This window comes from Dermochelys coriacea, chromosome 5 (genome assembly GCF_009764565.3).
Source record: "Dermochelys coriacea isolate rDerCor1 chromosome 5, rDerCor1.pri.v4, whole genome shotgun sequence".
Classification (NCBI taxonomy): domain Eukaryota; kingdom Metazoa; phylum Chordata; order Testudines; family Dermochelyidae; genus Dermochelys; species Dermochelys coriacea.
Window position 1 is genome coordinate 66568515 of NC_050072.1, and position 16370 is coordinate 66584884.

A 16370-nucleotide genomic window follows, 5' to 3' on the forward strand; every position below is an offset into this window, starting at 1 on the left:
TTAAGTTTGCGTATATGTATTTTATTTCTGGTTTTGATTTATTAGTTTGCTGTGTTGTTTCTGGTACATGCTTAAGTGCAAAAAAGGGAAATAGTTTGGTATGCTACTGCTATGCCAGGTCAAAAAATGAATTATGGAGAGCATAAACAGGAAGTGCCAAGGCTTGTAACTTAAAGCAGGAAGTATGAACATGATGTGCATTCTGTTGACATTCCCTTTAAAGGGATTTTACCATTGCTGGGTATCTTCTGCAAAACCACAATTTTTCACTAGTACAGCTATTTACAAATTAAACTGTAAAACAGAATGCCTATTTGTCAGTCAAGGTATAAGGGGTACATACAGTCTAACTTGGTGCACCTTGAAAGCATACTATTTTGAGGAACAGGAGAAAGTTGTTGAAAATTCTCGAAGGTCCACAGGAGAGATCTCTTACCCTAAAGATCTAACTTGCTCCTCTCTGGGTGAGGAGGTGACAGCTGCTCCAGTAACACCTCCTGATGACTTTGAGTTCTTTCAGGAGTTACTGGGAAGGATAGAGAGAGCAAATAAATTGACACTCTCCATTGTAATCTGCCAGACAGATTGGCAATGCAAATAAATGGAGTCATAGAAGCGTGCAAAAGACCTATGGCAGACTTCAGCCTCTCTACTTCCAATGTGAAATGAGCAGAAGAAAAGATACCAAGTCACTCAAAAGGCATTTGAGTAGTTCTGCTTGCATCCGACTCCTAGCTCCCTAGTGATATCTGCAGCAAAGCACAAATCCAAGCAGACAGGACCACCTAAAACCACACTCCTGAGGACAAAGATCCCTAGAGATTTGACCTCTTGGGTAGAAGGACCACACTCGGGCATCTCTTAAACTACAGACAACCAACTCTCAAACCCTATTTGCTAAATATGACTATTTAGCCTGGGACAGAGTATCACTGTTCATTAAGCTCCCCTAGGAAGCTAGGGCTAAACTGATAGCCATTGTTTAAGAGGAACAATTAGTAGCCACTCAGCTCCAAGTGGCCTGTTTCATGGCTATAGATATCACCATGAGAAGGGCATCCTTATTACAATCCTGAAGGATTCTCAGAAGTCCAAATGACTAAAGAAGATCTCCTCTTCAGAAGTCCAGATCTATTGAGCTCCTGCATAGATGAGTTCTTGCATATTGTAAATACTCTAGAGCTGCTCTGCTTCTATGCTTAGAAGAAGCACATGGAATCTTTTTAAAGGGGATAAGACAATAGGCCGTGTTTAAGAAATTTAAGCATTGAAATCAGCATATGCTTCCTTATACATGCACATCTAAAGGTTCTGCAGCTGGATCTTATAGTTACCAGTCCTTAGTGTTGCTCGGTCATTTCCAGTGGCCAGCTGAAAATGTACATGAGGGAGGGGGGAGCTGGGCTCGGTCAAATGCGTTCGAAGCTCCGATGTTGATGCAGAACAAACCCAAAATCCCATGGCAATACACCCTTCTTTTATAGTGATAAGTCCCCATACAAGTCTATGGACCTTGCTGTGTCACACCAGAGCTGTCAATCATGAGGTATTCAACGTTGCTCTGTTAAGCATTATTCAGAGTTGTTACCTGAAGGATCCACAGCTGTTTCTTATAGGTCCTTTGGCTCAACTCCTTTTCTTGTCCTTGGGGTGTATGCCTTTGCTTTAGGGTGGTCGATCTGCCGTCCAGGTGATTGATAATAAAGTTGGTACCTTGTGAGTCCTCCACTGCCTTCCTGACCATCCAGCCCAGTCATCCTTTCCCAGTTTCACCATACATTCTTCACTCGCACCAAACAGTAAATAAGGCAATTACAGCCTTGAAACTTCTATCCTTCTGAGAGCAAATGTTAACACAATCAGCAAAGAATAAACTCAGAACAATTTCTTTTTACTAATTCCAGGCTAGCAAAATGGAGTATAAGGCAATACTAATATACTAAAATAAGCAAAATGGAGTACACTTGTACTTGAGACATTTTCTTCCCATTAGGCTTTTGGTCTACACTGAGATCCCTGGATGTCTGTACATCTGTTCCCAGGGGAAGACCTCTAAGATAACAAGGACAGTTCAGAAAGTTTCCTCCTATCAGCAATAGTGCTTTATAGACTATCGCCACCTCCCTTTTTGAACTCTTATCCAAGTGCTTTCTTCGCCATCTCGCTCTTAAGTCTTCCTGGTGGCCATCACCTCAGCCAGAAACCTTAGTGAGATTCAGGCCCATATAGACACTTTTCTCAGGATAAGATGATGTCTGGGTGTTGGCTTTTTGTGTTTGTTTTTTTTTTTCCATTTAAACCATCAACCCCCCCCCCCCCTTTTTTTTTTCTCCAAAGCACTCTGAAATCCGTGGGAAAGAAACAAACTCTGAAAACATATAAAGTACTTCATTACTTTGACAGGACAAAGTCATTCAAGAATTCACCCTGTTTTTGGCATTGGGGAAGGGTGTGCAAGGTCATGCCAACTCATCCCAGAGATTATAGTTCGACTTAGTGCATTACAATCTGTTACCAACTGGCAGATATGCCCTTTCCTTCAGGAACTGAGGCCCATTCAACTACAGCCGAGACTACCTCTTTAACATGCCTAAAATATTTGTGTATCTGAGACGTGCAGAGCAGCTATTTGGCACTCAGCCCACATCTTTATCAAACAGTATACCCTGGATTTGGTGATGTGAGCGGTTCTTAGTTAGCTGTAGTTAAGACACAGAACCCGCCTCCTGTTAATTTGGAACTGCTAGCTAGTCTCCATCAGAGGGATTCACATAAAGACTTGGAGAAAGAACAGTTGCTTACCTTACAGTAATTGTGATTCTTTGTTTTGTCTGTGTGGATCCCTGAAGATACGAATTACAGCAGGGGATTGATCATCTGGGCTCTTTGATTCTATAGACAACTGTTTTGGCCAAGTTACTTTGCTGTGCTTCAGATTTCTGCTTAAATGGGCATAATATATGCCTTCATCATAAAAGCATTAAGTCTTTATATTTATAAACCACTTTGATACTGAAATGAAAGTCACTGTAAATGTTTGTTTGTGTTATCTATTTAGTATAGAAGTAGCATTCATTTTGCAATTTTTTTTTTAAATGGGCTGGAAAAAATCATGCTGTCAAGTAGAAATATAATTGTTTCTCTGCTACTGCAGAATTTTATTTGAAGATAGGTCTATTTGCAGAACTTAACTGGCTTTAAAATCTCTAATCATGGTGATTCCCTTTAATTTTTGGCTAATATTTTTGTCAAACACCTTTCTTTTTGTCTTAATTGCATAATGTGATCAGAAAACAGTGTAGTATAAAAGTAGCTGTCGTCAAGAATGGGAGTTAAATTTCTGAACTTCTCTAACAAAGGCAGAGATAAAAAATATTTTCTGCACTTCATCTTTTTCAGCCACCCTTCCTGACGGGGAAAAAAATCTGCTTTGGGTGTTATTTTCCTTTGTTTCATGATTGATTCCTGTGGATCAATGATTAAACTGTGAATCAGTCTCAGAAATAACCTTTTCCCCTAAAATACACATTTATTTAAGGCTACTTTTAGTCTGTCTTGGAATTTTAAATTATTTTGGCACTTTTTCCTGACCATTTGTGTATTTTTTGCGCCAGATAAGTTTGAAAATTGTGTTAAAATTTTTTTTCCATGAAATGTAACTTTTTTTCAGGAATTGTTTGTTTTTTCCTTTAGGATAAAAGATTGCCCTCTCAGAGAAACTTAACCTATGGGGTTTTGTTTCTTTTGGAGCAACAACTCAATGAACTGATGATAGCAGTTAAAGTGCATTTGGCAGCTGACTTTGTCACAGTAAAAAGTGGCTGCAAGAAGTGACAAACTGCAAAGGATTTGTATGTTCCCTGGCTACGGAGAATATGCACAGTATCTCTGCTATTGAAGTGGCTGCAGTTTCAACATAGATCAGTTTAGTGCTTGTAAAGATGTCGGTTAGCGCAACAGAGAGTGACCCTCCTAGATTCTTTGTGGGTGGCGGAGATGGAGATGAATTATTGGATTCATCCAGATCTGTCAACTTCGATCATTTCTATGACCATGCAGAAGAGGAGGATGAAGAGTATGATTCTGTAAGTACTATAGGAAAGTATCTTTTTTTTTTTAAAAGGTATAGTTAGTGGCATAACTACTTGAAAATACTAAATGCTGAGAAATATTATTCTCAGAATTTACAGGTACTGTGATCATAATATGCATTAGGAGTTTGATTCTGTTAGTTGCTGAGCGCATTAGACTCAACCCAGCAAAATACTTGAGCACATACTTAACTTAAATCATGAGTAGTCTACTATATTCAAAGTTAAGCATGTGTTTAAATGCTTTGGTCGATTGGAACCGGGTAGCTCAGAATCTTGCAGGACTGAGTTCTTTGTGCAACGTAGAAATAAAGGCATCAATAAAAATAACATGACTTTATGGTCTTAGAATAAGTATGCCTACTAGCATATTTGTAGCTACTTTCTGTTGCTGCTACAGGACTCTTATTAGGTCTTCATCAGTGTAGTATACAAGTACCTACTCAGATTACTTTAAAAAAATGGGGTCTTAATGGCTGTTAAGTCAAAACATTAACCCAGAGAAAAAAATATTTTTATAAAAATACTTCAATTTAGAAAATCACTGATTAAGGTCCTTGTTTAGGCTTTAATATGAAATCATGTTATATGAAGAAAGTCGCATGCTAACAACTTCTAAAAAAAATTCTGAATATTTTTTTCCCTTGTGTGTTGCTTCAGAGGTCACATATGTGCAATTTTCTGGTGCTACAAGTTTGTCCATAAGCAAATACTCAGTCTCTGAAATCTTGCAATTTAATTTACATTGTACTGTACTATGCTTCTGAAGCAGTGATCTAAAATTGATACTTGGGTGATTGTATGGTCACTCATGATTATCGTGGTAGGGTAGTGGATGGAAAATAAGTAAGATTTTTTTTCATTCCCTCAATTATTCCTCATTTTCCACTAATTGACAGCCAGCTTTCCACTCTCCTGTTGTTTATTACACTGGTCTCTAGAAACTCACACAAGGAAGTAGGTTTATTTTATTTTTATTTATTTAAACTATACCATAGATGGTCTTTCAGAAAGTTCTGAGCTTGGAGTTATAGTTGGTGTATTTGCTAACATCTTAGCTTGACTGATATAGCAGCTCTTGCTTTGCAGTCCATCTAAATTATGCTATAACTCTTTTTAAAACTACAGTTCATAGCTCAGCCTTTGCTTCAAAATAATACTAGCAGATGCATAACTTCTGACTTCTACAGGAAGTGATCACTAGACTACATTTTCATTGATTGCGGGCATGTTTCCTTATAAGCTAAGCATAATAAACTGTTAATCATAAGGCTGCACAGTTAAAATCAATTTGGAAATGCAAACTAAGCATCCAGTAGCATTTGATAACTTGGACTGTATTGGCTTTTCATATATTTGTGGTATACATTAAGAAAAAGTTGTACACTAAACATTTAAATAAATCCACTTAAAATCGTCACATTTTCTTATCTCTAAAAATTTGCTTTCCTCTTTTGCTGTTTGAAAGATCCACTGAAAAAAGGAGAAACCAACATAAAGTGAGAGTGTGAAACTGTCTATACAGGAAGTGTTGTGAAATGCACAAAGGAAACAGGAAAACTAGAGAGATTTTTTTTCTAATCTGTTACAATAATCCTACTTTACTTATAACAATAGTGTGTAATAAAATAAAAGGAGGTTTGGGGCTTCTAAGTATGTGTAAATTATTTACATTCATTTCCAAGGGATTCTTCTGCATAATCTCATTGGGTTTTGACATTCACAGCTCAGTTTTTGATTCTCTCAAATTTGTGCGTGAGAAAAGGACCCTTAACAATATTCATAAGTGTGCGGTAGTGCACCTGAACTGGTAAAGAATTGTTGCAACACTAGTACTGCTGACAATTTGTCAGGTCATTCTTCATGTGGCAATAGTAAGGCAAATTGTCAAACACTGTTTTCTGTGAACATCTAATATTGCAAATTGCTAGATGATAATTTAAAAGTAATATCTACAAATGTTGGATTGAAATATAATGTCCCTGTTCATTGACTAGTAAAGCACTTAATGTACGCTGGGAATACTTAATCACTTTCGCTACCACCACAAACAACCCAACACCACTTAACTTTATTTTTTGTGTTAGCCACCAGAAAGGCTGATTGTGGTTGGGATATGTTCCATGGCAAAGAAATCCAAGTCCAAACCAATGAACGAAATTCTGGAACGCCTCTCCATGTTTAAGTACATCACAGTGGTAATATTTGAAGAAGATGTCATTTTGAATGAACCTGTAGAAAACTGGCCTTTATGTGACTGTCTCATTTCTTTTCATTCTAAAGGTAAAGCTTTTCAAGTAGTAGCATGAACCTCTTACTTCATTTTAGTCTTTTTTTTTTTTTATTCTTTTAATTGAATATTTAGCCGAATTACAAGTTAGCAGTTTCTAGGGGCTTTTTGTTTTGGGTATTTGAAAAATATTAACATTACAATTATAATATTTTAAACCCAGCTTTTAGTATTTCACCTATTACAGTATTTAAATATTACTGTATTAAATTGTCTGGGATCATCTAGTCTGGTGTGGCTTTTGAAATCTAATGGCTGACCTTGCAAATAACATTTATTTATGAAGCTATCAAATGTACTTGTTCACCTCAGCTCAGTAAGCACAGGACCATTGTCACTTAAAGAAATACTTTTGTACATCTCTTGAGGTATCTTGCTCTATAAACAACTTTCATTTTGGATAGTCACATCCCTCTACCTCTCCCCTCTGTATACTGGCAAAATACCAAATTATTCAGTGACTGGAGACATAGAACATAGTTTTCTAATGGTTGGAACGAAAGTGCAAGGAGCCAGAGGAAAAGAGTTTTCTAGTAGTCTAACTTGATTTACTGGGTTACTAGGATACTCGGACTTTTGTCGGCTTAGGTCAATTCAGCTATATATCACGCTGATTTAACAAAAATAAAAAAACCTCTACTCATTCAGGTCATATGTATAGAAATTGGATTTTTGTTGTTTTTTACCCAAATACTTAAACACAACACTTGTAAATTAATAAATATTCCTTAATAAACCTTGTTTAGGATTTCCACTGGACAAAGCAGTTGCCTATGCAAAACTCAGGAATCCGTTTGTAATCAATGACTTGAATATGCAGTATCGCATACAAGATAGGTAAGTAATAACTACAAATCAGATATAAACCACGTCAACTCTATTTTGCTGAAAATCAGCAAATAAAATAAGTATTTAAGACTGTGAAATACTGGTGATATGTAATATCTTGGGATTGTCATCACAATGACAACACCAATATGTGCATCATTCTAAAGTAATCATCATTTGACAGTATCTCAAAAATATTGTGTGTACACATATTCTTATGTTCTCACATACATGTAGAAGACAGTAAATTACAAAACAAATGACTAGTAAATAATAAATAGGTGTATCTTGTTGACCTTAATCTGGTATTGGACTGAACTGCCTTTGATCAATACTTTAGAATTATTTATCACTTTATGTTGCGGTATCTCTTAGAGACCTGGTCTAGGTCAGGACCTCATAGTGCTAGGTTCTGTACAAACATATAGTAAATGACAGCTCCTGCCTCAAATTGTTTACAGTCTGAAAGTAAATCTAGAATGGAGTAAGGACAGTGCCTTTCTCAGTTTGGAAAGATTTAGCATATAGTGGGTACTACTGCAGTCAAAATAATAATTGCAAGTTATCTCGCTTAGCTATGTCCCTAATGTCCTTCCCTTACCCACACCAGTTGAGTCATTGAAGCAAGCAGTGAGATCCTGATGAGTTTTTAAAATTTAATTAAATTAGTTTAATTTTTTTTACTTTCAAATTTGTTCTGTGTAATTACTGTCAGTCTCAAAGTATTATTCCATGAGCATTTCACTTTGTCGTTGCACAAGACACTCAGTGACAAACGTTGAAAGATATTAGCAAGGGTCGGGGCCAGACCACGTGTTTCCCAGAAGCTGCAGCATGGTCCCCCTCGGGCTCCTATGTACTCCTATGGGAGCTGCAGGGGTGGTGCCTGCAGATGGGGCAGCATGCAGATCTGCCCTACCGCGCATAGGAACCAGAGAAGGGACATGCCCTGCTTCCAGGAGCCACTTGAGGTAAGAGCTGCTTGGAGGCTGCACCCCCTGAGTGTCTCCCAGACCCCTCGATCCCAACCTGGAGCACCCTTCTGCACCCCAAACCTCTCATCTCCAGCCCCACCCCGGAGCCTGCACCCCCAGCCGGAACCTACACCTCTTCCCGCATCTCTGCCCCAGCTCTGATCTCCCTGCAATCCTCCGAACCCCTCGGTCCCAGCCCAGAGCATTCTCCTACACTCCAAACTCCTCATCCCCAGCCCCACCCCATACCTCGCACCCCAATCCCAATTTTGTGAGCATTCATGGCCCATCATACAATTTCTATTTCCTGATATGGCCCTCGGGCCAAAAAGTTTGCCCACCCCTGTATTAAACAGATGAGTCTCACTGAAATGCACAGAGAAGTTAGCTATGTCCCAAAAAGTCAGCTGTTACTGTTCATATACTATTTGTTATACTTACGTACAGCATTATTTGTCGTGTTCATGTGATTTATTTGCTGAGTTTTTATCTTAAAAAATTTATGCAAAGCAAAAGCCTGTTCAGATGTTAGTGTTCCGAGTCCCCATTGTCATCCAAAGTATCTTCTCTGTCTGCATCACAAGCTGGAGAAGAGCTCTGGGTAGCTCAAAAGCTTGTCTCTTTCACCAACAGAAATTATCTGATTCACCTTTTCTCTCTCCATCATGAAAAGCAAATATTAACAAACAAATATATATAACAAACAAGTATAGAAACACTGGAGCCTTTTGTACATTAAAATAAAAAGTACAATTTCAAACACAACAGTTGTTGCAACAATGCGCAAACATTTCAACAAATTTGGAATTGCATTTGCATTGAGCAAGTCTCTCCATACTCTGCTGTTCCAGTCTTGTGACAAGCTCAAAATGTTGATATTGCCATTTGGACTGGTTCAGTGACATTGGTGTGAAGTGCAACTGTCTAAATAGACATCTCTTAAAGCACTGTGTACGTGAACAGTGTACCATGATTGTTATTATATAAAGTAAGCTTTGTGTTTCATGGACTATAAAATGTAAATATTGTTCAAACTTAGTCGCTTTGGTTGGATAACTTTTTGTGCTCTTTTAGGAGAGAAGTGTATAGCATCCTCAAAGCTGAAGGCATTTTACTTCCTCGTTATGCAATTCTGAACCGTGATCCAAACAATCCCAAAGGTAACAGATTTTCTTAACTTTCTTATTAAGGTTCTATTTTTACAACTTGGAGTATCTTGTTAAACATTTTGAATAGTAATCTTTAACTTACTGAACCCTTGCTTACCTGCACCCGCTTCTGTGCCCCTTTCCTTTAATTCAGTCAATGACTTCCTGCTCATTGCAAGGGGGAAGGAGATGGGGAGGAGCAGATGCTTACAGCAAAAGTTCCCTACAAAATGTAGTTTGTAACTTTGCTATGGAGATGCTTCTAAGTTTTGGACTTGCCATGGTCCATCAGAAGCAGTCCCATCCTGAATAACTTTACCAGTCTGGCTGGCTGGTCTCCTTCTGCCCAACATAACGGGACCACAGAAGGCACAGGATACTGGGAGACAGGAGGAGGAGCTAATATTTTGAGCTGGCTGAGGGCTGTCGTTCTGAAGCATGCTAGGGATGAACTGGTACCAAGGAGCCTGCACAGGCAATGTGTTAACACGTCAACAGACTTACAACAAAGATGTTCCTCCTCGGTTAAAAGGGTTAACATCAACAGCTATGGCAAATATGCAAATAACTTCATAATGAAACCAGGCTGTCCAAGCTTCTGTTGATCTAACTAAGGTATCTGAATGCTTCACAGTCTAATGTAGTTATACTCACAACACACCTGTCGGGCAGGGAAGTGCTACTATTTATATTTTACAGATGGGAATTGAAGTACAGAGACTATATTTAATTAAATACTGCTGGGAATTTTGTGATTAAGAGACACTTCAATTTCACAGATATAGATCAGATGACAAATGCCACAGTACTAGTAATAGGGTCTAGATTTTCCTTTATGTGATAGCTGACAGATTTCTACACCAAATAGTCACCAAACCAACAAGAGGTGATGCCATTTTAGATTTTGTATTGATGGATAGTTGAGGACCTCCTAGAAGAACTCGTGGTTGGAGACAACCTTGGTTTGAGGGATCATGAGCTAATTCAGTTTAAACCAAATGGAAGGAGAAACAGGAATAGGTCTGCAACTAGGGTCCTTGATTTCAAATGGGAAAACTTTTAAAAATTAAGAGAATTAGGGAAGTGGACTGGACTAGAGAACTCAAGGATCTGAATGTGGAGGAGGCTTGGAATTACTTTAAGTCAAGGTTGCAAAAGCTATCAGAAGCCTGCATCCCAAGCAAGGACAAAAAATTCATGGGGAAATCAACATCTCAAACAGTCGATTAAGAGAAAGCAGAAGGGATGAATTAGCAAGGAAAGCTACCTCTTGGAGATCAAAGTGTAACTGTCTGGCTGGTGGTTCTTGCTGACGTGCTCTGGGTCCAACTGATCACCATATTTGGGGTTGGGAGGGAATTTTCTCCCTGGGTTAAATTGGCACAGACTTTGCGTGGATTTTTTTGTGTTTTTTGTTTTTGTTTTTGGTTTATTTTTGCCTTCCTCTGCAGTATAGGTCACTTGCAGGTTTAAAGTATAGTAAATTGATTTTCTGTAACTTGAAGTCTTTAAATCATGATTTGAGGACTTCCGTAACTCAGCTAGATGTTGGAGGTCTATTATAGGAGAGGGTGGGTGAGGTTCTATGCCTGCAATGTGCAGGAGGTCAGACTAGATGAATATGATTGGTTCTTTCTGTCCTTGAAGTCTGAGTCCTTGAGAGGCAAGCCATCTGTCTTGAAAATTCACTCTGCTCAAGGTTGTTGCGTTGGAATCAGATTTATTCATTGTTTTTTTTAAAAAAAACAGAAGTTTCTTCCTCACTAGAAGTGCAAATCTCAGTGCATCCTTAACTGTGTATTGGCCTATTGATGATTCCCTAATACTTTTTTAAAAAGTATCAAATTTTAGTTTTTATGTAAGTCTTGTACGATGTTATAGCTAAAACTGAGAAAGAATCCACAAAAAAGGGTTTAGGGAACGTTGGGATTGAGGAAAATACCACAGTTGTGTTCCCTGAATATAACTAGTTTCCTCTTTGGGGGGGGGGGGGGAAGTTGATTGGTCTGTCATAAAAACTGGAAAAACTATGAAGTTTTGAAGGCAAGCTGAGAGCATAGGTCAGAATTTTCCAAAATTATTGGTAATTTTAGAGTAAAACATTAAGTGCTTCAATCACTTCAGTTGATTTTCTGTGAAGTATAAATCACTTTTGAAAATAGGACTTGGGCTCATCGGTTAATAAGGCATTTTTGGAAAATTGTACCCATTGATACCTCAAAATTTAACTTGACTCCTGTTAGAGACCTGAATTTCAAAAAGTTCAGAGTACCCCAGATTAGAAACTGTTAAAATAATACAATGGGACAATCGAACTTCAGACTTGATGTAACAAAATGTAACACAACTAGATGGACAGGAGTTAGAGCATTAAAATAACCCGGCAAAAGCTAGTGGAAAGTATAGTTTTTTTGTTTGTTTTTTTTGTGGACTCAGTATTTCATGTCACTGCAATAGAAAGTCATAAAAGGATTTGAATGAGGAAAGACTATGGCCTGGTATCTTACCTCAGGAAAGGCATTTCACATATAAGGGCAGCTTGAAAGAAAATGAGATATTTGAAGTGGACTAATGGATATTGAGACTGGTATCACTAAGATGGTTTGGCAGGAAGGCTATTAGAGACCCATTTTTGGAGAAATGGATGTCCCTTGCCTACTAGGTCTTAATCACATTTATAGTAGAGACAATGAACCTAGATCCTTCTAATATACATGGACAAATATTCTCACACCTGATGTTGCCAGGAGAGGGAAGAGGGAATGAAGATGTAAATATAGCTGTGATAGCCATAAATGAAACAATCTTATTTCAAGAATAATTGATAAAGTCACTTACTTACATCATCCATTTAACTATTGAAGTCTCTTTGTGGCCCCTCTTTTTATTGTGTATTGTATCTGAGTCCAGTAAAGGCACTCACTTTCATCAGATTCTAGCTCTTGTATCATAAACTTTTTAATCTACAAACCACAGCCAGGAAATTGCACACGGCCTGCTTAAGCAAATACTGTAGCTGGCTGGACTTTGTGCAATAGGCAACTTGAAAAAAGTGAACTCGATTCAGTTAGAAATTGCAATACAAGATACTGAAAGTTTGCCAGGTGTTTCTGTATCCATTGTGATGCAGTCTTACAATTTATTCCGTTAATAAATACTTAGTTTCAGTGATTTTAAGATTTTTGTATTTTTAATTTCATTGGTGGTAGAATTGTAGCATGCTATATAAGTTATCTCAAAAATCTGAATTTCTATCTAAGGGTTAGTTTTTAATCTAATGTATGACAGTGAACATGATTGGTTTGAGATGATTAAACAGACACTTTGGGACAGATCATTCATAAAAATAGTACAATATTTGAAACGGAACAGAATTATTTCTTGAGGTTATGTACAAGGATATGCATCTTCTTGAAGTAAGAGAGTGAGGGGAGAGATGCTAAGGTGAAGAAAACATTGATATACCAAGGCTGGCTCTGCCCAGTGTGGAAGGATGTGACAATGATGGCTCCTTTCCCTGTTCTGTAATACCAAGGGGATTGTTATAAGCAGGTGTTGCAGCATAGAGGCTGGCTCTCTCTCTCCCTGAAATTGAGGGACTGAGGCAAGCAGAGTGGATTAAAAAAAGATCAGTGATTTTAAAAATCTTTTTTTAATAGAATTTTTTATTAAAATACAATGTTTTCTTTTAAAACTTTTCAATTAAATTTGAAACTATCATAACTCATATTGAGAATGAAACTTGCTATAATTTATTAAAAAATTGTTTAAATTAAATGAAAAAAATCAGATGATGCATGTTTGCCGCCAAAGTTTTAAAAGACAGACCAGTGAACTGGTGGAATTCGCTGGCTAAGCATGTGGAACTAGTGTTTGTTGAAGCGCTGGACTAGACTTTGATAGCAGTAGCCTCTTCTGCAGGCGCAGAGAATATTTTCTTTATTCAGTTTATTCAACTAGTTGAGTTCAGCAGCTACTTAATCAAATGTTGAGAATCCAACTGGGAGCTGAAAAAGTAGGAAAGCTTATTTTTCTCTTCCACTATATGAATAAAAATGAGGTTTAGAAGATGAGATCTATTAGTTCTAAAATCTGGAAGGACATGGTTACCAGAAACAATCAGTTCAGTTCACTAACTATTGGTAATACATCCTTTTTTTAAAAACAAATCAGTTTTAAATGTAAAACATGTTTTGAAAAACTCATTCTTCTTATGTATCATACACATTTAAGGTAGTTTTATTTAACAAATAAGCAGTTTTAAAATGCTGGTTATACATTTTTAATTGAATTCAAGTTTCCATCCACAATGACAAACCATGCATAGAAAATCAATTTAGTACATAAGAATTGTATAATTCACCATTTTGTGCCTTAATAAATGGATCAATTAAGCACCTGAATAAATGTATGTTCAATTATATAATTGCTTAAATAAATGTGTATAGTTAGCAAAAAGAAGTACCAAATTATAGCAACCATTGGGAGTCTGCCTTTCTTTAGGAAAATAACATACAAAGACAAAATGTGATTAAAATTGGTGATTTAAATCAAAGTTTCAGATATACTCATTTGACTCGTAATTAAATTGCTTTGATTTAAATCACTCCACCCAGGAAGCAGGGGTGGTAGAGATGCTGGTGTGTTCTTTCTCAGTGCCTACATGGTGCTTGTAAGTCACTGTTGTTCTGAGAAAGTACTTCCCAGTGACCCGCAGGGAAGAAACACAGATACTCCCTTCCTGCACCAATTGGGATGGCAGAGAGCTACTAAGTTATGGAGAGGAGGGTGATGAGCAGGCAACAATGCACCAAAGTTCACTGGTTAAGTGTTTTAGGGCTGGGCTGAGCCCAGCACTGATTGAATAGAATAGAGTAGAGGCCCATCCCCAGTTTGTAGCAGGGAGATTTTCTGGTGCCAAATCTGGGTCTGTTCTTAGTACTTCCTTCCTTGAATAACTGCTCCAAACATGATTTATAAGAACTTAAATTGGTGATTCTATTTCAGTAGTTTAATATTTTTCTTGTCTTAAACTGAAGACTAAATATATTAATTTTTTTTGAAAGTGAGCAGTTGTGACTTTTATTGTATACTGTTACCACATGATATCGTCTTTAATTTATGCTCATTTCTCCAGAATGCAATTTGATTGAAGGGGAAGACCAGGTGGAGGTGAATGGGGAAGTTTTCCAAAAGCCATTTGTAGAGAAGCCAGTGAGTGCCGAGGACCACAATGTATACATTTATTATCCAACATCTGCTGGTGGTGGAAGCCAAAGGCTTTTTCGAAAGGTGCGGAAATTGCCACACTTAAATTATTAAATGTTTTTGTACTGAATGACTGTAATCTTGGTTCTATTATAATGACTTAAAAAAACCTGAAACCCCAAAATATCTTTGGAGAATCTGATGCAAATCTGTACAAGCCAGAATCAAAAGGCCAAATTCTCTAGCAGAGGTATGGCCTTTGTACCACAGAAGTGGTGCGAAAAGAGTCTGTAATCTGCCTGCAGATGCTCAGCAGACAATTTTCTTATTCTAGCAGACCTCCTCTGTTATCTACACTGCAACCAGGGTCTGCTTCTCTGCCCACCGTCTTGTTGTGCATATGAATGGATTTATTTTCAAGAATACAAGTTACCCAATATAGTGGTGGTTTAAACTAAACTGATGAGAGAACATACACAGACTCCTCTTGATGAGGTGGTTGAATTTTCACCTCAAATACTCAAACAGGTTGGAACTGAAGCTGTTATAGAGATCTGCTGACCTGAATCTGTTGACTAAAACAAGGTTCTTTCTAGTGACAATGCATTCCTACTAACTTTTGATTATTTTGCATTTAACAGTCATTGCAATTAACAGTGTGGATGCATACTGAGGCTGGATGTAATGTAACTTTGTGTATAGCCTAAATGTTGTACTGTGTAATTTCAGAATCTGTGCCCTTAATCTGGTAGTGCTGCAGTATATTAGCACAGAGGTAGCATGGTACCATTTTATGGTAAAGAAGTACTCAGTCATTTGGGAAACTTTTTATTTAATATTTTCAACCTCTATTAAATAGATATGACTTCATAGTCAAGTCTCTAAATAAGTTTAATGTATTTGTATTGATAAAGCCTTCTTTTGTGGAATATGTTTAGTTAGTTCTCCATAAAACCAGGAGGGAGAGGGAAATTGTGGAAGAAGAGTCAGAAATAACTCTGAGACTGTGCTTATTTAAGGAGGTGAAAGGGTCTATCTTAAAGAGAGGCTTTAACAGAAAAATATTTGTTTCAGATTGGCAGCAGGAGCAGTGTTTATTCCCCTGAAAGCAATGTGAGAAAAACGGGCTCATACATTTATGAGGAGTTCATGCCTACAGATGGCACTGATGTAAAGGTATGAAAACTGCACATTCTGATTTCTGTTTAGAACAGTCAAATATTCCAAGACCTATGGCAGTTTTTGAGATGAAAATGTGTCTTGTGGGGTGGTAGAGCGCAGGCAGGCTCAGACTTTTGTCCTCGCTTGTGGGGGTTGTGTAGTAATTTTTGTTGTTGGAAGGGAGTCATGGTGCAATGAAGTTTGAGAATTATTAGTATTAGAAATTATTAGTTATTAATAGTAGCAGACATTAGAGAAGTATTAGTATATTTTAATAAACTATGACTAATTATAAATGTACACTGCTTTGGAGAAAATACACTAACAGTACATTAATGCATTATCTATAGGGTTTTTTTAGTTCATTCTCTTTATATATTTAGTTTTGATTAATTTAGATTTAAAATAATTATAAAAGACTAGGCATCCTTGCATTATTATTAATAAAATAAAATCCCAGCAGCGTTAAAGTAATTATTTCAGCAGGAACTCAGCCAGTCACCTACAGAATTTCCTTCCCTTCATTGTATGGGGAATAGATCCTGGCAAGTCACCAAATTCATGTTATTTTGGAACATGGGAGGGATCAAGTTCCAGAGTCTCTGAGCCCTTGCTGTGAATGCCCAACCAACAACCCCCTCTTATAATGAGGGAGAGATCCTGCTTGTAC

General features: G+C 37.4%; 1 protein-coding gene across 15 annotated transcripts in view; it reads left to right on the forward strand.

The window, feature by feature from the left end:
- PPIP5K2 (diphosphoinositol pentakisphosphate kinase 2) overlaps positions 1–16370 on the forward strand; it is a 93462-nt gene that overhangs the window by 13407 nt on the left and 63685 nt on the right. For all 15 annotated transcript variants that reach the window (XR_006281269.1, XM_038401444.2, XM_038401450.2 and 12 more), the window contains exons 2-7: positions 3694–4085; positions 6179–6374; positions 7128–7218; positions 9258–9343; positions 14469–14623; positions 15614–15715. Coding sequence is in view for 14 of the 15 variants with exons in the window: in XM_038401444.2 (XP_038257372.1) it covers positions 3942–4085; positions 6179–6374; positions 7128–7218; positions 9258–9343; positions 14469–14623; positions 15614–15715 (774 nt within the window). In the remaining variant the exon portion in view is untranslated. The remainder of the gene's footprint in view (positions 1–3693; positions 4086–6178; positions 6375–7127; positions 7219–9257; positions 9344–14468; positions 14624–15613; positions 15716–16370) is intronic.